The sequence below is a fragment of the Marmota marmota genome, unplaced genomic scaffold (genome assembly GCF_001458135.2).
Source record: "Marmota marmota marmota unplaced genomic scaffold, marMar, whole genome shotgun sequence".
Classification (NCBI taxonomy): domain Eukaryota; kingdom Metazoa; phylum Chordata; class Mammalia; order Rodentia; family Sciuridae; genus Marmota; species Marmota marmota.
In genome coordinates, this window is record NW_026000185.1 from 28530943 (window position 1) to 28554387 (window position 23445).

General features: G+C 53.9%; 1 protein-coding gene across 3 annotated transcripts in view; it reads right to left on the reverse strand.

Moving 5' to 3' along the window:
- Nucleotides 1–23445, reverse strand: part of Cux1 (cut like homeobox 1) — a 328005-nt gene that overhangs the window by 85728 nt on the left and 218832 nt on the right. For all 3 annotated transcript variants that reach the window (XM_048789985.1, XM_048789984.1, XM_048789983.1), the window contains one exon: nucleotides 4702–4750. In XM_048789985.1, the coding sequence (XP_048645942.1) occupies nucleotides 4702–4750 (49 nt within the window). The remainder of the gene's footprint in view (nucleotides 1–4701; nucleotides 4751–23445) is intronic.

Sequence of the window (23445 nt, forward strand, 5' to 3'; positions counted from 1 at the left end):
TCTAAAGGGACACCACTGGAGTCCCTAAATGGGTCCTCGGTTATCCCCCGTCCCGCCACCTCTGCATCCACCTGGAGGGTAGGAAGGGGCCGAGTGGGGACAGCAAACTGAGTGACGATTCCCACCTCAGATGCTGACAGCCTAGCAGTCACAGGAGAGCTTCTGCTCCCTGGCCGGTGTCACACTGGGTGATTCAGGGTGGGCAGCCTGAACTGCGGGCCCACAGTGCCACCTAACAGGTCCATGGGAAATGCCTGACTCCCTGATGCCTGGCACACTCCTGGGGGCCAGATGGGCGCCCTGGAGGGACACACGTGAGAATGTGACCTGGGAATGGGCAGCAGCACCGGTCAGCAGTGTCCTAGGGCAGGGTACGGCAGAGGAAGGCAGGCCCAGGGCCAGCCTGACAGGGCGAGGACCAGCGGGCAGGGCTGGTGAGGCCAGACTCGGCCTGGCTTTCTCCGGATCGCAGCCCCAGGGCCAAGGCTGAGACAGAGGACCTGTGCCAGCTCAGGCCCCTCCCGGCCTCCTCCTTAGGAGCTCTGATTCCCTGGTTCTGTTGGATGGTGATGGTGGCCCTAGGTTTCCTCTCTCCTGCTCTGTTTGTGTGTGGCCATCAGACACGGGCTTGGGCAGACCCAAGAGGAGCAAGACTCTAAGAGACCCAGCAGCCCTGCAAGCTAATGGGGGACCATGTCCCTCCACGGCATCCAGACTGCTGGAGAGAGCCCCATCGGTGACTGCAGGGAGAGGTGAGGAGGCGCAGAGGAGAAACTCTGGTGTCTCATGTCTGAGCGGTCACTGCACAGGCAGCATGCCAGTTCAGAGCCATGGCCGGCGCTGCCGGGGACACACTGGATGTTGAGGCTGCGAGGAGAGCAACACACCTGTGTACCTGCTGCATGTCACAGGCTGGGGCACGTTTCAGGAAAGCAAACAGCCTAACTCTGCCTGCCACACAGGTCCTCCACGTGTGCGCCTGACCTTGGTGGAAGTCCATTCATGGCGGGGGAACCCAAGGCTCCCAGGGGGCCTAAGACAGCACCATCATGTCCGTGGCTGGCTCTGTGGAAGGGCCCTGGACAGCCCGGGAGGCCAGCGTGTCCTCAGTACTAGGAGTGGCCAATAGAGCCCCAACAGAGAAGCCCCAAGAGAGGCCTGTCCAAGCAACAGATGAATGAAGCACTTCCCTCACTTCATGGACAGGAAGCCCAGGCCTGGGGCTGGGGATTTGCTGGACCAGGTGGGTGGGGAATTCCGGTGTCTGCCCCGGAGCCAGGCACCCTCGCCCATGGGAACGTGAAACCTGGCCCCAGAACGCAGGGCCTGCGAGTTCCTTCTGTTCTGCGCTTCTCTGCCCGGCTCCTTCTCCTCACTGAGGCTCCACTGAGGTTTCCAGCCCCAACCTCAGCCTGAAGGGTCTTCCCCGAAGGCAGTCTTGAGCCATGAAAACCAGACAGGTCAACAGGATCAGGACAGTTTGCTTAGATGGCTTCCTCCTCCCACTGCCCAGGCTGCCCACGACTGGAACCAGGGCTGCTGCAGGGAGGGACATCCAGCGCAGGGCAGACCTGGCGGTCCCACCTCTGCTCCTCTTTACCAGAAGCCTCGGAGTTCTACACCTTTATGGTCACACTTAACATGGGAATATTAGTGCAAGGGCCTCGACGTCGGGCCAACAGGGGTCAAGGAGACCCTCCCTACGGACAGCTGCTGCCTGGGTTTCCATGACGGAAACCAGCACCTGAGCAAGCAAATAGAGCTTCAGGTCTCAGAGAACGTCTTGCTATAAACCTGGCGTGAAATAATGTTCTGTGCCAATGAACTAGTAAATCGTTCCTCCTGGGGGTCCCGGCGGGGAGGCGGCTGGCGCATAGCTCTGTGCAGCTCTGCTCTGGGCCAGACCTCATCTGTGGGGAGTGCCTCCCCTTGGGCTCTGCGGCTTTCTGTGCCCTGTCACCATAGCTACTTAGGGCGCTCCTGGATTCCAGTCTTCCCACTCCCATCCACTCTGCATGGCCATAGAGCCTCCAGAGCATACACCCGTATCCTGCTCCAGCTGCTCCTCGCAGGAGAAAGCCCCCCCGCCGCCTACCTGCCCAGAGCCCCTTTCTCATATTTTAGCACCCCAGGTTCCCGAAGGTATTCCTTGAGCTCTTTTCAGTTGTAGGTGGACACAATACCTTTATTTTACTTATTTTTATGAGGTGCTAAGAATCAGACCCAGGGCCTCACACGTGCTAAGCAAGCGCTCTGTCACTGAGCCCCAGCCCCAGCCTTGTGACCCTTCTTTCCCTGATTTCCAAAGACCAGGAATGGCCCTGAGCCTCTAGTTTCTTTGGTGTTAGGGTCCCCCGGTCCTGGCTGTGGAGTGGAGCCAGACTGTGAAACCGCTTTCTTTACTATGGCTTCTAGTCCAAAATGGGCTTTCCCGGGCATGGACTAATGGCCCCTGAGCTGACCACCCTCTGTGTTCTAGAAACTCTGTAGTGATGGGGTAGCCTTGAGGCTATTAACTCAGGCTGGGCCGTCAGTGCCAGTGTTGCACCTCACAGGGGAGGCCCCTTTGGGGTTCCCTGCCAGGCCTGTCCCCTCCCCCGCACCGCACTCCCCCACCTCTGAAGAGTCTCACAAGGCGAGTAGAGCTCCAGCTGCTGTGGCCCTCTGTCCTCTCAAGTGTTTAAAGTTTTCGGCTGTGTAGGGTACAGTGTGAGGTCCACCATCGCTACACCAGTGCGTACAGTTCAGTAGTGTCAGCTACAGTCACCTTGGTGTGTAACCAATTCCAGAACCTTCCCATCCTGCAAGACAGCACCTCCACCTACCCAACATCCCATGTCCCCCCTCCTGTCCCTGACCTATGTAGCTGTACTGGGTGACTCCATGACCCCATCTCCTCTAGACACCCCGTCCGTGGGGTCACACAGTAGATGTCTTTTTGTGCATGGCTTATTTTCTTAAAAAATGTCCTCAAGGTTCATCTTTTCTTTTCTTTCCCTTTTTCTTTTTTAAGATTAAGACATTCATGGGGCTAAGAAATCCACACAACCAGGAAGTCCAAGTTAGAGCTGCACCAAGTGTCACTGTGGAGTGGCACCTGTCTCTATGGCCCTGCCTGATGCCCCTGAAGACACTCTGAGAAGGGCACCACCAACCGCCAAATGGCTCTGTTACCTGAGGACTGCCTCTACCCTCCTAAGGTCAGTTCTGACAGAGCACCTGACGCTCGCAGACTCAGGCTGTCTGCCGAGAGACCCGGGCTTACCCAAAGGTGCCAGTCCAAGGGGGCTATGCCCATGGCAGGCCTCGGGGGAGCCTGGGAGGAAATCTGAGAAGTACAAGCACAACCAGGTGACAAAGATGATGCACTCCTCTCAGCAGCTACTTCTAACTCGGGCTCTGCCACGTGCGGCCATGTGGACTGAGCCAGGGAGGGGCCGGCACAGCAGGGCAGACATTGGCAATAGCACAGTCTATAAGGGGCTGGTGGCAGGTGCTCTATGACCCTGTTTCTGGGTGTTTCCAGGTGGCCAAGAGCACAGCCTCCAAAGTTAGACTTCGGGGGTCCGGGTCCTGGCTCTGTACCTGACCAGCCACTAACCTGCTTCCCCAAGTGTACGGTGGGAATCCCGACAGCACTGACCTCAGTGGACAGCCGTGTGGCTGTGTGGACCGGGCCTAGGCAGAGGCCAGGGCTCCAGAGCTCTGACTAGAACCGGGCCACTCACCCCACACGACTCCACCCCCACCCACCCCTGCCCCATCAGCCCCAGATCCAGGGTGGGTGTAAGGCCCAACATCACACCCGTGGTGAAGTCCTGAAGGGCCGGTCCCATGCTGGAGCTGACTTTGCCGCTCTAGCCTGTGGGGGAGGGGACTTGTAGGGGAGGGATGTTGAGGCCCTTCCCCAGTGCTGGCCCTGGCCTGGGAGAGCAGTGCCCACAAAGGCGGGAGCCTGTGGGGCCTCTGCAGGGTGGGCAGAGTTCAGGGAGCCTGGAAAGCGCTCTGCTCCAGGGGGTGAGGCGAGCATGCTCCCTGGGCGACCCGGGGCCACCCAGCTGAAAAACTGAGTGAGGAGAAGCCGCAGCGCGTGAGGCCCACCACTGCGTGGCTGCTTCTCCCACAGTAAGGAGCACACGTGGGGGACTCCTGTCCCTCTAAGCGGTGGCAGCACCATCTGCTGAAGTGAGGTGCTCTGTGACCTGCAGAGGGCAGGGGTGGGGTGGCTGGACTGTCCAGGCAGCTGATGTTTGGAACCACCGGATCCTGGGCACCTGTTCTGTGCTGGGCATTTCCCAAAGAGCATGTCTGACCACTGGGCACCGGGCAACAGGGGCTGCACCCAGCTGCCCCTCCAAATCAAGAGACTGCACCCCCTGGAAGGTGGCTGTGAAGATGGCTCTACCATGTGACTCTACCATGTAACATGTGCCGCAGGGACAGAGGGTCTTGAAAAAGAAAAAGTAGCCCCTCTGGAGTGGACATGGATGACCAAGATGCTCCGGTCATAGCAAACCTTTGCCAGGCAAACGAAGCTGCGAGTTTCATGTGTTTTCCAATGTCACACAACATCACCATGAGACCGACACGACACCGTTAGGTCAAAACACCAGAACAACCAGCCTCCAATTGAGCGCGAGGTGGCCGGGTCATCAGGACGGGTGCCGCTGCAGTTCTGCCCAACGCTTGCGGACAGCCTACCTGGTTTGCTCTTTCCAGGTCGGTCATGATCATTTCGATCTCGTCGGCCCTAGGAAGGTGAGAGGAGAGAGTGGGTTAGCTGACGACAAGGCAGGCTCAGGAGTGACACAGGACAGGCTTTCCGGCTCAGTGCTAGGCAGGACATCACATTCACTGGGCGAGGTGGGGGTCCCAGCACGGGGGAGGGAAGGACCCAGTAGACCCGTGAGGGGTCCCAGCAGCCACAGGGAGGAGGTGGGCTCCTGCTGGGGGTGGCCCGCCTGTGGCATCGTTCTTCTGATGACCTTCTGTCTGGGGAGCAGAGACAGAAAAGGTAAAATACACTGTGTTCTGGTAAGCAGAGCTCTGGACAGAGCGCTCTGGGGAGACAGGGGGACGACTTCTCCTGGGGAGAGGGAGTCCGGGAGGCTTCAGGGGCAAAGGGGCCAGAGGAGGAGTTGGGAAGGGCCAGGTTAGGCCCTTGGCAAAAGGCCTTTGGCAAAGAAGGCTTTGCCAGGACGGAAGGGACAAGAGCAGGCAGTCAGATGGTGGGAGGAGGGCCGGGGTGGAGAGGCTGTGGGGGGGCGCTGTGGGGGCAGGGACACGGCTGGGCTCACTGCACCCCAGCTTGCCCCTAGCAGCACAGTCTCCAGGGTCTTGCTTTTGTGTTTCAAAGTCCTTCCTTGGGCAGTGTGAGGCCAGCACGTGGTCCTGACACATACCACCGTAAGTGGGGAGAGCAGTCCCTCAGGGAAGGCTGCCAACGCCCATGGCCTGTGGTGGCTGGAAGAGGACACAGGGCAACCCACCACCCCCTTGAGACAGGTTCTGCTGACCGCCTGTGAGGACACAGGATGAGTGGCTGTGACCCCAGAGAGGTGCCAGCATATCCTCGGAGCCCAAGACAACGTGACGGCTACCAGCCCTGGCTGGGGCTCTGGGCCCTGTTCTCTGTCCCGTGTACCTGGGCGCCCTCTGTTGCCCACTTCCACTGTGCCACAGCTTTCCCACACCCAGGCTCCTGCCCTCCACCCAGCCTTGCCCAGGGCTCATCCCCGTGGCCCTGTGTCCCCACAACTTCCACCTTGAGCAGGAGCCGACTCTGCTCAGGCCCTGCTACTCCCAGCCCTCCCCAGTCCTTCCAGGTTCTGTCTGAGGCTGTGGCACACGCCCTCTCCCTCACTGGCATCCCCAAACACGGTGAGCTCTCTGAAGGCCAGGCTGAGTGTCTCCTTGGTACCCGGTCCCTGGACTTGGCCCTGTATCTGGAATGGGCCAGAGGCCTGCATGTGCCATCTGCCAGGCCCAGGCAGGTCCACTCCCTGGGACAGCCCAGGGCACCCAGGCAGGTGGGTCTCAGGGTCCTGAGGAGGCATGTGCTGCACAGGGGACCCGCCCTCTCCTCACACTGAGCAGGTGCACGTCTTCAGGTCCCTGGACTGCCCAGTGGTCCAGGCCGGGGTTTCTCCAGCCCACCTCTGCATGCGGGGATCTGAGGCAATCTTATCAACTCCCAGTGGCCTGGACACCTTGGGATCAGGTTCAATGCATTGTATCTGAAATAGTAGCTGCTTTCAGACTGGCCCGAGTAAAGTCTGGAACAGCCGTGGAATGGCCTAGTTAAATGGAGCTATTTTTAGGACGGTTTCATGGGGAAGGCAGTGTCTCTGTGAGATAAAAACCCAACTGGGCCCCTGCTGTGAGGTGCTGGGCGAGAGCAGACGGGGGCAGTGGGCTAATATACGGAACAGTCTATGGGGCCATCCCACGCCCAAACTCCACGCCCCTGGGGAAAAGCTGCCGAGCAGAGACGTTCTTAATAACCACGGAGGATTAAAACACATCATTAACGAGCCAAGGGTCCTAAACATGAGAAGAGGAAGATCGGAGTCCAGGCAGAAAGCCACCTCCTGTCCCCACCGCCTGAGGATGAAGGACGCAGAGCTGCACCCCAGCAGGCACAAAAGGAAACAAAGCTATGACTCCTCTCAGTTGTGCAAGTGTCACACACAATTCTGAACTTTAATCAGGCAGTTCTTCATCAGCAGTGAAGGAAGCCCAGGCGCACATGGCGGATGCCCCAGACGTCCCGGACACCCACCATCCGCTTACTGGTTCACGGGTTCCTTGAGTGTCTGACACCTCACGCCTTATGGCGCCAGGAGGCAGGCAGAGACCCAGACGCGGTTCACGAATCTCGCCAGTGCCGCGTGGCTGCCGAGCACCCCAAGACAGACCTGCAGGGAGAGGTCAGAGCCGCCTCTCCCTCCCTCAGAGGCACCTGCAGAGCCGGCTGCAGAACCAGCGGTGCCCGCTGGTCTGGGTGAGCAGAGGCCCGAGTGCATGTCCAGGCAGGGACTTCTGTGAATCGCTCCCGTTGGTCCTTTGTGGGCTGTTCCCAAGTCGCAGCTAACCTCCCTGGGTCGACAATGCTTCCTTTGCTCTGTTTGAGACTCATCGTTCGGAAGTGAGCTGCTTCTGTCCTCGGCGTCACTCCACCTTTGTCTTCTATTTTGCTCTTTTCCTGCAGCCTTCTGGAGGCTTCCTGAATAGGGCCTGAGTGCTTGTGGGCCGTGCCGCCACTCAGGGCTGTGCCCCCCCTTCCTGCTTTGCTCCTCTGGGTCCTCTCCAAACCTGTTGTTTCTACCTGGTTCATTTTCCCACGGAGCCTACCTTTTGCTTTACCTAGTTTTTTGAGTCCATTTCTCAGCCTGATTTGTTCTTGTGGCCCATCTGTCCCCTCAGGTCACATGCACCAAGGGGTGTGGGGTCTTTCAGAGGACAGCCATTTTACCTCTGGGCTCTGATACCCTGGGGAGAGCCAGCGACCCCTTGGGGCAGTGGGTAGGTCAGGGAGGTCAGAGAAGCAAGCCCTGTTGTGAGTGCCAAGATGAATGGAAGAGAAAGACGCACAGCAGGGGTCCGGCAGGTTTTGCTGAAGAAGGAAGGGAGGGCCTCTGGCCCCCAACTGCTCACTGATGACTCCCCTCAGCTGCCCCTCCACCAGGAATCCGTCCAGCCAGAGCTGGGCCTCCCCTTCCCTGCCAGGGGCAGCAGTGCCAGGAGGAGGCCTCCTGGGTGTAATCCCCATCCTGGACATCTGGAGCAAAGGGTTGGCTCCCCACCCCTTGTCTGGGAGAGCACCAGGAAGAGGGGTTCCGAGAGGCTGGCCTCACAGAGGCATCAGGGCTGGGCTGGGGTGCTGAGGGCTGGGAGTGGTGCCCTCATAGTCTTGGGTCAGGGGGCCCAGGTGGGCTTGGGAGCTCCCTGCAGATGTGGAGACTCTGGCCTTGGCTGTTCATTAGGATTCTTAACGTCTAGGAAACTATGCCTCATATTTCTGAAATATTTCAAGTCACTTATAAAAAGTTAGTCACATTTAAACAGGAAGGTGCCTTCTCAGCTGTCTGCAGCAATCCCTGGAAATGAATTTCAAGTTTTCCATCTACAGGTCAGTTTAACTTGGGTTCCTAAGCAACTGCCGAACTGACCAAAATACTGGGCGTGCTAACGACCTCTGCCCTAGCCTTTCATGGGGACAGCAGCTCCTGTCCTCCCCCAGCTTTCGGAGGACGATGACCACCCTGAGCTTTGCCTCGTGGGGCAGGTTATTCAAACCAGGTACGGTGCTGACAGCTGGGCCCAGGGGGCTGCAGCTCCTGACCCCGAAAGGAGACAGTGTGGGGAGTGGGGATATCCCGCAGGAGAGGCCGAGTTCAGGTCATTTGCAGGATCCCTACTAATTTTTTGGAGGGGCATTTTTTTTAAAAGGTCAAAGAGAACACAGCTCGCTCCAGCCGGGTGGGAGCTGAAGCGCAACGGGTAGCGGGCGGCGTATGGCCCCGGCACCTGTGAGCCTGGACCAAGAACAGCCTCTCTGTCTTTAGAACCCACTTGCACACAAAGCGGCCACCCACGCCTCCCAACATCCACCCTGCCAGACCCACACCCTGAATCAGCAGGACGAGCACACCCCTAGGTGAGTATCAGCCACCAGGAGGGGTCCTCAGGCGGGGATGACACACCGTGGCCTCTGTGGCCTCCCTGGCCCAGCCTCCAGATGCATTTCTTTTCATTCCACAGGCTCCACGGCCGCCCACCATCTGGAGCCTGACATTAGTCTAAAATCATTTATTTTCCAAAGTCCGCAAGAACCGCACATATTGTTTGCTCAGCAGAACGATTTATTATAAAAATCTAGTTCCCTCACCTTTTTACGAGCTGACAAAACAGCTTCCCCTGATCTATTAACCTGGGCTGCATTATGCTCTGCTCCGACTCCAGCGGCAGATAATTTCAGTTTGGCCCGGAATATATAGTTCATTCATCCGCTCCCTGCACATCATTCCAGGGTATTCTCTGGGCGAACACACGATTTTTATGAGGAACTTGAAAGGACGTGGTCAAGGTTGATGGAAAGGAAATTATACCCACGCTAGACACAGTGTATTTCCTTTCACATGCGCCTCCTGAGTGCTGGCGTCCGGCACCAGGGCAAGGCTATGTGCACTTCAGTACCCAAACAATCACAGTGCCACCAGGAACTGCTAAAACAGAGAACACCCTGCCCTCCATATCTGCACATTCCACATCCAGTTGGATTCCACCAACCGTGGATCAAAGTATTCAGAAAACCCTGCACCTGTTCTGAACACATATAGTCTCTCCCCTAGACGCCATCCCCCAGTGATGCAGCACAACTATTTACATAGCGACTGCACAGGGCCGGGTACTGTAAGTCACCTAGAGACAAAGTGTTATCCCAGTGTAGATTCTGGTATACCTGGGGTCCCAGAATCCATCTTCTTGGGTATGAAGTGACAGAACGACATCTGTGTGTCTACGGGGCAGCTGAGGGAAGGAATAGGACGGTCTTCAAGAGCAGTCAAGTCAAAATCCAAAGAGGCTTGGTACCAGATTGTGCAGTTCTTTAGCGTCAAACAGAGAAATATCTAAAGATGGAATCTCCCTGCTTTAAAAAAGACCCCCTAATATGTCCAGGACACACACTCTCCTCGGCACACCTCTGTACCAGGAGTGAAGTGAGTCTGTGGCTAAGGTGGGTTCTTCTCCTGACAACCTGCGGGCCAGGTTGGTGCAGCCAAGGGGGGCTCAGCTGGGGGGGGCTTGCTGGACCCAGCTCAGGTGGGGGGGAGACAAGGGATGGGCCAGGGCTGGGCTCTGAGGGGGTTCCTTGGTGATGGGGCTGGAATCCCCTCCATGGGGAGATGCTCTGGCCACGTGGGAGCAGCTGGGAAGGGACAACCACAGAAGGTGGATGTCACTGGAAGGAAGGGCTGGCCCAGAGTATGACTGTCCCTCCCTGATGGGGTGGGGCAATGACTTGGGAGGCCAGTTGTGCCTGCTGAGTGCCTTCTGGGTGCCACAGGAGGGGACAGATATCCCAGGGGGCGACCTGCTTTCTGGCTAATGCAGGAAGGCACACCCTCAGCAGATGTGCACTGCCCCCCTACTCCTGTTACCTTGCTGGAGGGCATGGGGTGGCAGGTACAGAGACACTGTGATTCAGTACAGTGTCGCTCCAGGAAGAGGGACAGGGCTCTGCAGACAAAAGCAGGGACCGTCTCACAGAGGACAGGACATTCTGTTCCCGAGGATGAAGACGAGTTTGCTGGGCAGAGAACAGTGGGGCTGAGGGAAGTGCTATCACTAGAGAGGAGAACTGACCACACAGCGGGGCCTGCTGGGCTCTGGGCCAGCTCTGCCGTCCCTCCATGGGTTTTCACGTTCCCAGGTCCTCACCTGCACCCAGGTCAGTGCAGCCCACCCCTCCGGCATCTCTCACTTCTCGTGAAGGATGGCACTGTCTCAATTCCAGGACCACCACAGACACAAGGGGGATGGTGCCTGGCCAGCACCCAGCGCACCCTGCGTGGCTGGCTCTGGGCTCTGTATGTCTTCATTTTGGTAAAGGAACATCCAGCCGTTCCTATTTTATTATGACTTTTTAATAAAAGATGGTATTGATTTCATTAAGTACCTCTTCAGCATTTATGGAGCTAATGAAGAGGATTTTCTCCTGACCTGTAAAACAGTGAACTGCACCTGCCCTCTGCCCCCACCTGGTTGTGGTGTCCTGTGCGCTTAATGAGCTCCTGAGTTCTATTTGCTAATATTTTATTTAGTTTTTTTTCATAAATATTTTTATATGAGATTGGCCTTTGGTCTCTTTTGTCTTGTCTTGGGTGAAGCCACAAAAAACATCTGAAAGCGTCTCCTTCTCTGCAGACAGGAGGAGGAAGCCATTAGGGCTCGGATGCATCAGCCCAGGCACACAGCACCCGTGCCCACCTGCTGGTTCCCACGCAGGGCTGCAGGCCTGGTTCCCCGGCGGCCCCCCTGCCACCTTTGCTCCAGGAGGCAGGTCCCCACCACGTTTTCCTGGGGGTTCCCTGAGCAGCGTCTCCACAGGGTGACATTTCAGTCCCAGCCCCCAGTCACAGCCTGGCACGGTGCGACTGGGGCCACGAGCTCCTTTTCGTTTCTTCCTCCGAGAGAGACCCATCTTGCAGGCCGGGTCCCTTCAGCCCTGGGGTCAAGACACCGCAGGGAGAAGACAGTGAGTGGAAAACTCCAGAACCACCTCCCACGAGCACCTGAGCTGCTCTCCCAAGGTTATTTTCCACTTTTCAAACACCATCTTGTCTTCCAAACAAAGGCGCCTGAGTGTGGGGTGCGTCCTCATCAGGGCCATTGTGCCGCAGGTTCTTTGTTTCTTGGAGGCAGTTTTTTTTTGAAATCTTTTAGTAACATCCATTTCATGTAAATTTCTTCTGTGGCTCAATCAACCGTCAGCCTCTCAGATTCCTTCACTCTATTCTGTTCCTTGAAACTGCCCTTCCTGTCCTCACCTTCCAGCTCTGTGGCCTGGGCTGCCGAGATCTCCACAGGTGGCCTGTCCTCTCACCAAGGAACCTCAGCTTTAGTGGACTTCTGGAAGGCCTCCCACAGCCCACTTCCCACCGTCCACTCGGATGGCCTTCAATGTACTTCTTCCTGTCTGGAAGTGTCTGCTCAGGATCGGCTACTGCCTCACTCACTGCTGTCATCCCAGAGACTACAGGAAGTGCTTTCCAAATACCAGGTGATGGAATATGCAAATTAAAATGCAATTTATCAATTATATATGCAGAGTGCTCCATGCTACCTAAAGCCCAGGCTCTCCAGGCGAGCACCAACTCACTGGTGAGTGCGTTGAAGGGCGGAAGGCAAAAGGACTATCTGCCAAGCTGCAAACCTGACTTAAGGTCGACGGCCATCTCTGCACAGGGGAGCAGGGCACTCGGCAGTCTTTGAAAGACAAGGTGAAGACAGCTGTGGCTCCAGAGTCCATTGGACTGCAGGTCCCCATGGGGGCTGGCCTGGGAGATGGGAGAGGAGAGGCTTTCCTGATGGCTCTGGCTTGTAGGATTGGCCGGGTCCTCCACTGACCATCCCAGGTTGAACGGGCTCTGGAAGCTGTGGAGGGGAAGGTGACATTGCCTGGCATCCTCTAAGCCCCTGCCTGGCTGCAGGTGTCATTTCAGAGCGACCCCATGGTTTCCCGAAAAGGGCCTGGGTGGGAGATGGCTGTAGAGCTCGATGTGAGGGGCAGCCTTTAACTGCCCATCAGTGCCACAGAGGACCCCTCAGACAGGCTGGCTGCTGCCCAGGGAATGACCCTCAGTGTGGTCAGAAGCCATCTGTGACGGTCACTCAGGCTTCAGTTGTCCACAGGCAGGGGCACAGGACAGCTGCGGCCCTGAGAACTGGTTCACAACATGCATAGCTCCTGCTGGTCACGCTGCCAAGGCCATCGGGGGCCTCTGGGGATAAATGTCGGATCCATCTTTGAACACTTCTTGCCACTGCCCGGAGCTCTAAGGGAGGCAGCACACAGGAAAGAGAGGAATACCTTCTCTCCTTCATTCAAGTGCCACGGAGTCATAGGATGATGGGGTCGCGAAAAGCAAAATCAGAAAACCTGGTCTGAATGGCAGAGAGCCCGAGGCTGGCGGGGAAACACTGAATTCTCCCTTCAGTTCTCTGGCCTGGGGCAGGTCTCTGAGCGGATGGGACCTACAGGAGAGGCCTTTGAGCACCAAGCACACAAATACAAGAGTCTTGGCTGCTGTTGGGTACGGGAGTCTCCCGCCTCTGGTTACAACTGGCTTCCAGTGCCACCCAGGAAGTGACGCCTGGCCCCAAAGTTCCATCCTGAATCTGACCAAGCCTCTATGTTCAGCTACAAATTTACAGGACAGGAGAAGGCAGAGGAGCACCCTGAGCACACCTGGGGATGTGATTAGCAAGACCCAGACGGGGGGGAGCCACTCTGTTGCGAAGACCTCATTTCACTCAGACTGTGAGGAACAGAACAAGGGAGGGTGGGAGGTTGGGGACACGTCTACAAAATGAACAGGACTCCAGGGCGTTGGTATTCCAACCAATTCCAAGATGTGGCTCTTAATTGGATTCTGATTCAAACAACTTCAGAAAACAAAACAATTCCATGATGTTTAGGGCAACTAGAAACTTCAAGGTTGACCAGATGTATCTAGTAATACCAACAGGTTTTTAGTACTGTGGCTACAGTGACAAGAGGCGTCTTTGTGGGCGTGTACTTGTTAAACTGCTTAGAAATGACCTGGAAGGAGCTTCACAAGTCAACAGGAGCCAGGCAGGTGAGACGGACTGGCAGGTGGCGGGCTGTGCAGTGGGTACCCGGGGGCCAATGGCACAAGCGTGCCCGCTCTAGTAAGCTGGAAATTAACATACAAAAGTAAACAAAGGCCCTCCAGGACAGGTTCTACCGAGTTTGGTATCCCTCCACTGTGACTTGTTGACTATAAAGTCTGTCCTGGTGTTGACTGCTGGCAGAAATGAAATAGTGAGACACGAAAACATTTGGGCACCAGATGGAAGCATCTAGAAGGATGTCGCTGCACTGCCCTGGGAAAGAACACGGACAGGAGGCATGGTCCAGGTGTGGGAAGCCCAGCTCTGCCCAGCCCACCCTGATGCTCATATTCTGAGCCTCTCCTTCACTAGTCAGTCTCAGGGGGGAAATGTACATGGCACACCTCTGAGGGAAGGTGATTTTAAAAACCATATATATCTATTTTTCTTTGACACAGAAAAAAGACTATTAGCTGAGAACAGAGAATGGGAAGAAAATGAACCCTGAAGAAACACCAGGTCCCAGGCCACAGGGCCCAATGGTTCACTTCCCGCCCCTGGTGGCCTGCGCCTGCCTCCTTGGAGCCCTGGGTGACGGGCCCGTCCACACTGCAGGACTCATGGCACACAGCAGCACCAGCAGGACAAGAGACCAGGCTGCTGCCACCTTAGCTCAGATTGCAAAAAGGTACCCTGTGAGGGCTGATTTCCTGTCACATCATCGTTATTTTGTTAACAGCCTCCTTCACATATTTAGTGCTGGACTCTTGTTTTGCCAACTTTGTCAGCAGCTGGGGGGTTCCCGTGGGGTTTGGCTCCCCTGTCTGGTCTCCGTACCCCGGGGGAACAGGCCTCTGGCCAAGAGGCACCAGCCAAGCTTCTGCTGCTCGAGAAAACCCACAGGACTGCAGTCCTGGTCCTCCTTCCCCCCTCCCCTGCCTTCCGAGGACTGGGGCAGGACGGTGACAAACGGCCCACGGGGAGCAGCTAGCCTATGGCAAACCTTGCTTTTCCTCCAAAGTGAGGGTCTCTAATTACCTCCTGTCTCCCCTAAGCACTCCTTGGTGGGAGCTGCCATGCAAGGGGCTGGTGGCAGGAAAAGACCGCCACCTGCATGCTCCTTGTCACTCTCAGCTTCCAGGCTCGTCCCCAAGTCCCAGCCAGGCTGACTGCCTCGGCCCATCAGTTGGTCCCCTCCACACCTGTAGCCTCAGAGTCACTGAGTGTCCTCCCATGCCCTGCACTTCAGGCAGTGCGGTCCCCTTCACCCTGCATGCCTGGGCGCATGACGGGGCAGGCGACCACGGAGGCAGCGTTGTGTCTGAGGACAGCAGCCTTCCTGCCCGCCCGCAGCAGCCTAAGTGCCTTTTTTAGGGTAACTTGAATAATTCAGCGGCTCCTATGCCACTTGTGAAGTGTTAGACAAACAACTCAGATGGGCCAGACTTGCTGGCCCCACGAAGACCGTCCCTTCCCTTCATTCTGACCTCATCACTTTGGCCACACGTTTCTGAGAACGCCCTCCATCCTGTGCACTCACTAAGACACCGCAGAGGAAGCACACGATGCTCAGATGCAGAAGGAAATGGAAAGGTTAATTGCACAGCAAGTCTCCCCGTGGCCAAGACAGCGTGCTGGGGACCCCGCAATGCCCGCCGCTCAAAACCCTGGGAAGGAAACGTCTCAGCCACGTCGGGCTATGGAGTAATTGAGATTTTTATTCACATCCAAGCCTTAAGAGTTGTCTTCCCACTGAGGTCTGCCATTCACCTCCTACTCCACTCTGAGCCTACGGATTCCATGCCTTGTCTTAAAGCCACTTCAAACACTTCATAGTAGTGCGATAAGAATTCTAAGTAAAGAGGACAAAAATCAAATGACCTTCCTGGTTTCCCTCTAGAATTTGTTTTGGAAGGACTTGCGCTGGACAGGCCACACCTCTGTCCTATGTTCATGGCTAGATGAGCACGGGTGAGAGCCTCTCCCCACCAGGAAGACACAAATGTCAAGTAACTGGCTTGAAGCCCCGGCTCGGTGTTGTCACTCTGGACAGGAAATGGATTCGATCAGTTTTCAAATGACAGGGCTCCCCAGGGTTCCCCTGCAGAAGGACCCCAGATACCAGTTGATAAATTTCTGAGTTTAGTAAAAATGAAAAAGGCAGCTAGATCCTTTAAACAGGCAATGAGAAGAGTGTTCCTGTTTATGTAGGTCACCTCCTGGATCTATCTGGCACACCTCAAGTTTGTGAAAAATATTTACCATATGCTCGGGATGAAGGATTCTTATCACTACTTGATAATCCTGCCAACCCCACATGCTTTCTGAAGGCAGCAGAAACTCTCTGGAAAATCCAAGTATCTTTAAAGATACTTGGCAGGAATTTGTAGGTTCAGAGTGTTGTAGAAGAGCCTGGGTCTCATCAAGGAGGGAGTGTCCAGGTGATGGAGGGTCATTTGTTGCTTTGATGGACGTGGGGTGTGGCAAGAAAACTGGCACAGAGAATTCAAGAGGGTTTCAGGAGGGCTGGGTACTTTTCCACCTGAAGGTGGTATTCAGTATTAAAGGGGAGACGCACTACAGGTCTGAGGAGAAGACTCCAGATAATGAATTCAGTGCATCTTTGTGAATAGGCCAGAAAGTTTAAGACAGGGACACTGTAAATCTGAAAGCGAGAATCAACAATTAGAGAAAATGTAAGTCAAGAGAAGAGTTGTATCAGTGAATATGGGCAGGACAAGTTCACCCCTAAAAATAAAATATGTATTTGAAGAAAATGCAAACTCTAAGAACATGTAGCAGAAAGGTCCTTTGAGCGAGAAGGCACAGACTTGACTAGATTTTTAAAAAGGACTAATGACGTTCAGATTCTAAGCCACGCTCCCCAGCACTCCATGCAGTCAGGAGAGGTGGGTGCTGCTGCGGGTCAGCAACAGGCACAGTGCCTGAGCCCCTGCTAAGTGACAAGGTGAGGAAGTCCACAAAACACGGAAAACAAAAATGGAATACAATGCAGTATACACAGGTGTAATTCTGTTGTTAACACGTGGGACAGAAAGACCACGTCCTGGTCAAATTTAGGGCGCGGGGTTGTCGCTGGAGCTCGTGGTGAATGGCAGAAAGAACAGGGATTTGAAACCAAGAGCCTCCATTTACTGTTGTCCTAAAAGGGTCTGAAGTCACTATCTGCAGTGATGTGATCACATGCTCACAGAACCCAAAGACCCCCGGCAGCAACTGGGCAGAGGTGGTCGGGGCCACAAGCAGGGCCCATGTTTTTTGGCAAAGACAAGAAAATAATCAACTTTCACACACCAGTCATTATTAATATCTGGAAAATGAAATCAACGATCTCTCTCATCTACAGCAGGGATATAAATATTAAACATGTGGGAGTTAAAATAACATGGCATAAATTCCACCTATAGAAAATCGAATTATAAAATGCTACTGGCAAAGAAAGCTAATGATGACATTTCTTATTTGCGGTAGCATTAAATATAAATAAGGGTAAATTTATCTCTGAAGTTAATTTATAAAACTTGGTAAAATGACAAGATGTGTATGGAAATATTAGGTGGGCTTTTAAAAAAACCAGCAAAACAACAGTAAACTAGTTGTATATGACATGAAAATAGAAAACAGGTATCTTACCAAAATCGTGTGGAATTTATTAGAATGGAAAATTAGACTGCTAGAATGAAATTGCAGACAGAAATCAGACGTGTAATTATTTATGTCTGAGTTGTCGGATGTAAAGTGCTGGTGGAAGAAATCACAGGACCACTGGGCGAACTGAGGGTACCTTGAAGAATGATAAACAGTGAACTGCCCCTTATGCTATCAGACCCGGTTAAAATAAGTCATAAAAAAAAAAAAAAACCCAAGAAAGTAGATTAGAAAGGAAGGACCATTTCCTATTATTGAGACTATATTAGAAATGATGATTAAACTGATGAGTCCTATCTTATTCATAGATAAAGTGGTCCCTTGGTATCCACAAGGCATTTGTTCTAAGAAACCTGCAGAGGCTCAAGTCCCTTTTAAAAATTGGGCAGTATTTGCATAAATCCCAGGTACCTCTTCCTGTCGACTTTAAAGCATCTCGGGATGACCTACAATTCCTGATACAATGCAGACTCTATAAATAATTGCCCCACTGTGTTGTTTAGGGAATAATGATAAGAATAAAGTCTGTGCATCTTTGGTACAGATACAATTCTTTTTTTCTGAATATTTCGATCTGTGGTTGGTTGAATCTGTGGACACAGAACTCAATGACATAAGGGTTGGCTGTACATGATTCTCCTGGACAACTAAAGCCACCAAAACTCAAGCAAAAAGAAAAGCAAGCGATGGGTAAAGGTGATAAGTGGCTCCAACTCAGAGCACAAGCAGAACTGCTGGGCAGCTCCAAGGCTGCAGGGAGACACACAGCCATGAGCAGAGGGAAATGCCAAGCCTGGTGCCCGCGAACCCATGGAGCTGGGCACCACGAGGCTACACCCAGCAGGGAAGACCCTGTGGTGTGCACGTGTCCTTGTCCTCTGCATCGGCCCTGAGGTTCCCGAGGTCTGAAGGAAGCTGTGCTTGCTAGAACCCAGTGCTTTCTGGAAAACACAGACAAGGGCAGCCTCAGGTCATGCAGTGTGGGGTGGGGTAGGAGGGGACCCCAGTCTCTCTGCTGCTGTGGAAGGGTTCCTTCCTCCCCTGGGGCCATGTGTGGGGGACAAAATGGCATCTCTGTTCCCCTAAGAAATTTCTCATTCTGAAAAAAGTATTTTCAGGAGTTATTTTTCTAAAATTTGTTACAAAACCCCAGAAATCACCAAGATGCCTGTAAACTGAGCATGGTGACCTCAGCTTTAATTCTTCAAGAGAAGAAAATAAAGTTTCACCATGAAGACTGCGGGCTAGTGGATGAGAGATGTAAAATGGGGTGAAACGATGTCAAGTCACGCCTGAAGGACCACGAGTGGCCTCTCCTCTGCAAGCTGCTTTATGTTGGGCACAGCAACCTGACACCTGTGTGCCCAGATGTGCCCTCCGAAATATGCATAAACCTGTGTGTTCTAAACTGTCTATGCAGTGACCAAACTCACAGCTCAGACTCCCTTTATTGCTGTCAGACGGCTGTGCCACAGGCAGATCTCGGTCCTAGGAGCCCACACGCAGCCCTGGGAGCTGCCAGCTTCCACGAAGATCCAGACCAGGTGTCTGAGGCATGGCTGACCAAGCCCTGGCACAGCAGCCTGGTGCAGGAGACCCGTTAGCCCCGAGGAGCTCCTGCCACAGGGAGGCAGACGCTGCTGCAGACAGCACTCTGTGGCCAGGGAAGGCAGCGCGGCTGCCCAGGGCTCTCTCCAAGGCAAGTACAACTGGAGGCGAAATCTGGTCTCTGCACAGCACACACTCTCTGTGCTGCATCTTAAAGTGGATTTAACTAACAATTTCCACACAGATTTTGCTTGAAAGATGCACACATTGGAGAAGATGTTCAAGGAGATATTTTAAGCTTGGTGACTTGACGCTTCAGAGAAGAGGAACTACAATGTGAACCAGTGGCTCTGCGGGCACCAGTGTCCTGTGGGAGGCACCGACCCCCAGACTGACCCTCAAGGCCCTCCATACGAGGTCCATCTAATACAAGGTCAGCAAAGGAAGTCAGTTTGCTGAGTTCTCTCCACGAGCACCAGGTTAAGAGGCTGGTTCCCGTTACAGAGGGTCACGCAGGCACAGGAGGGTGTAGCGGGGAGGTGGGAGGCTGTGCCTGTGGGGGAAGGGGCCCGGCTGGGAGCTGGGGGATGGCCTGGAATCCGAGTGTGAGGCACTGGCTTCAGGGCACCGCAGGGCCACGCAGGCGGAGCTGCACACCAGGCTGGGGACTTTTCTTCGGAGGCAGGAGAACAAGGCACAGAAAATTCTTTCGCAGGGCAGATTTAAATGGGCTCAGGTCTACATTTCAGAAAAAAAATAGTTTTAGCTGATCCTTGGAGGAGGACAGATGCATCCAGGGAGAACCTGGCAGCAGAGAGATGTGAGATACTGATGACCGTGAGGCCAAGAGATGAAAACGAGCCAGGATCGTGGCTGTGAGGGGGAGACAGAGATGTGAGGCGTGCAGGACAGACACCTTGTGGAGGAAGAATGGACCTGAAAATACAGAGCTTTCTTGGCTGGAGTATTGAACTATTTCTTATTGATTTCTAAGGGTTCTTTATATATGTAGTAGCCCTCTCTGCCACAGGCATTGCAAATATTTTTGCCCATCCATCTTTCTTTCCCTCCTTCTCCAAAGAGCTTTGATTTCCCTTTGTGATTTCTACTTTTGGCATCATGCTTAAAAAGACCTCCTCCGTCCCTATGATATAAATACCCACCTAAAAATTTCTCCTAAGTGATTTTATGGTATTTTTAATCGAAATATTTAAAACATCTAGGCTTTGATTTGCATAGGGCTCAGCTCTGCTCTATTATTTTCTACACAGTTAGCCGTTTATTCTCCTGTGTGTTGAAGACTTCGTTCTTCTCTAACTTTATTTAAACTCAAGTGATTTTTATATACAACTTTTTCTTCTTAATTTTGAAACCTTCAAAAAATACAGAAAGCTTCCCGAAGAAAATAACAATCAACCATATGCCCACGAACAGAATTAGCCACTTAACACAACTGGTCTCTTTCCCATTGTCAACGGCAAGTTCTGGACTTCTAATTACACTTGGGCTTTCCATGGAAACTGGAAAGCACCCAGGAATCTATATATTCTGTAAGGCTTACAAATTGTAAAGCTTTTTTTTAAGGGTGGAAAGATCACTGAAATGCATCAAAGTAAAAATAGTCACACTTAAAAAGAAATAAGAGGAAAGGTAAAAATACATGCTAGCCAATAAGATTTCAAGAGTATGTTCTACTTCTGTGCTCCAGGCTATTTTGAGAACATTGCAAACAGCACGTAATTTTGAATTTTTCTCCCAACTCCTGAGGGTTACCTTTTGGGAAATGAGAGGGCACAGGCGCGGAGGCTTGGGGGTTAATTCTTCCTAATGTCGAATGCCCCCGATCCATGCTCTGCTCATCAGAGCATTAAATCTTAGGCTCAGGAGAGCACTGCCATAAAGCTCTGCATTAAAAATTCATACCGCAGGCTGCCTTGAGCGTGCTCTGGCTGGAAGGAGGGCGGCGGGGAGATATAAGACACCCCACTGTCTTTCTGGCAATTGGAGACATTCCTCAACAAACAGCACCTCAGGAAGAGAGCGCCAGGCAAACAAGCCGGGAAGGAAATCAATGGCTTCAATTACCAGTCTCGCCCTCGATTCCGAAAGGAAGCTCCATTCTTCAGGCTGGTTCCACAAAGTTCTTAAAACTGTGCCACAGGTACCAGGACAAGGCCAGACATCCTTGTGGGTGCGTGGATGTTCAGCACCCCTCCACCTGTACACCAGCCCCGAGAGCCCAGGGTTCCAGCCAGGTGGGCCCAGAGCTCTCCTAGGATGGGAGGGGACACATTTGTCCTCATGTTTGTATGTTACAAGGCAGTTGCAGCAGAGTTCCCATCTCCAGCTGACTTGAGGGGTGCACTGGCTGAGACGTTCACAGCTTGGCAACGGCTGACTGGGCACTTCTGGTCTCCAATCAGAACCCACCTGGCAACCAGGTAAGATTTCAGGATTCTGAGTCCCACAGGAAGGTGACAGGGTCAGGGCAGCACACCCCAGTCCCTGCTGTGATGAGCCAACCAGAGACCCTGTGACCAACAACCATCCACAAGACAAATGAGTCCTCAGAGTGAGAGAGACCTGGGGTGGGACACAACAGGGGCCCTGTGGATCTCAGCAGGTAGCAATGCAGCCACTGCTGACTGAGGACGTGCTCACAGACCCTCCGTGTGACACCAGCTCTCCTAAGTGGAGACTAAGTCCTGGGTGAGGAGCTCGAGTAGCCTGCCCAAGGTCACTCAACTCATGCAGCCAGGAATCAGGGCCGTGTGAGCCCAGGACCGGGGCTCTTCCCAGCGAGGTTCACTATCCCCCTGGGCCCTGGGAAGGCCTCCCTGCAGGCCATTTCATAAACAGAGGCAGTATCTGGGGCTCTGGGAAGCACCTGGGAGATGACGCACGGGAGGCTGGGAAGAGGGCTGGCCCTTTGATCCTGCTAGCCACCAGTTCCATCTTCTCGTTTCTCTAACGGGGACAGTGCAGTGCTGCTGCCCAGGGAGGAAAGTATTAGGCCACCCCAGAACCAGGGTCTCCCAAGGCCAGGCCAGGCACCACCAATGTCCACTGACTTTCCCCAGCAGTGGTCTGGTCACGTGCCCTTGCAGAGTTCTAGGCCTCCACGCCCACTCATCTGAGGACGGCCCAGAGAAGTCCCCTTGAGATGTCACAGCCACTGACCCAATAAAGACATAAAAAGAGTGAGGACAAAGCTTCCTGGTGTCATCCCACAGACTCCTGCACAACAGGGAATGCAGGGCACGAGCCGGGGACACCCCTACCTGGCAGAGGCCAGGCAGGTGCACGATGCTTTTGAAGACCATCTAAAGACATGCAGGAAAGAGGTGCCTCATGTCAAGCAAAGAGACCGACATCAAAACTGCCTGCCAGTGATGCCATCGGTAAAAGAAAATTAAAGACAAAGTCAAACACACAGAGGAAGCTGGAAGGAGACATGCCAACGTGTAACAGTGGTCCCTCTGCCGTGGGGTCACAGGGACCCTGCTGTCTTCTTTGAAAAATCTTTTTGAGGTTTTTAAATTCTGAACCAGAGACACGACTGGATTTTGTAAATAAAAGTAATGGATGTTATGTAACAGGCACTGACCTCTCTGGCTGGGGCACCAACATGCCACGGGGAGGACGTTCCTCACTTCTGCCAGCCTTCCCTCGTCCCTTCACGGACCCGGACAGTGTGAGGCAGGTCACTTTCTCCTTTGCTACTTCTGAAGCAAAGATGCACTGAGTCACAGTGACCGGTGAGGCCAGGGCCCTGCAGTGACAGCCAGGGATTCCCCTCCCTTGGTCAGAGCCACCAGCCTCGGGGAATTGGACTGGGGCAGAAGGTGGTGAGAATGCTCCGGGGCTCTGGCCTCCTTCTTGGACATCGAGAGCTCACCTCTCCAGAGTGTAGGTGTCCTTGCCGGGCAGGGTGCGGGCGAGCACTGGACCTGCTCGGCTGTGCTGGGCCCTGAGCTGCGTGCTGTCACCATAAAGGTTCACGCTGACCCGCTCATTCTGCAGGCATCTCTGCTGGCGATGATCAGCACCCGGGGAGGGACATGAGGAAGGCCGCTTGCTGGCCACTTCCATGTGCATCGCAGGCTGCTCCAGCCCCAGCCTCTGAGCCATAGGAAGGCAGGACCCTCACCGCCCAGCTATGGGTCACCCAAGGCCACCTTCACCTACAAGGTGACATTTCCCCTCCACAGTCTTTGTGCTCTTTTCAAGTCCCCCAAGATTTACCTTGATGATAAATCAGAAAAACTTTAAGGATCTCTAAAAAAGGTAAAGTACTGTAAAAGCAAGGTAGGCAGGTCCCAGCTACCAGGTAGGCTGAGGCAGGAGGATGGCTTGAGCTAGGAATTTGAGACCTGGACCACATAGTGAGACACTGTCTCAAGTAAAGAAAAGAAAGAAAGAAAGAAACCCAAACTCAGGTGACCATCTGCGAGTGGTGGCTTCCTCTACCTTACTCTCCCAAAGGACACTGAGCGAGCAAGGCCACTTTATTACACTCACTAACTGTGTGAGCTGTGTTTATGAATATGTCATAGCTGTGGCCTGTCCCTGCTCAGGGGTCCTAGGGCCTGACCCATGCCTGCCAATTCTCACTGAGGCTTCCTGATGTCCAGACCCCTCGGGAGTCCAGAGGAGGTGAAGGGGTCCTTGGCACTCAGAAGAGTTTCTGCCTGAATTTGGACCTGCGAAGCCACTTCCTTCCTGGCCTGGAGAGGTGACCAGAGCAGGGCTGAGCTTCAGAGGTGGTTGCTCACCAGGCACGGATTGTAGGTGTGAAGCAAAATACTTGTACAGGGACGGAAAATCCCAGGAATTCCACCAAATGCAAACTCTTGGAGATAAAATGGG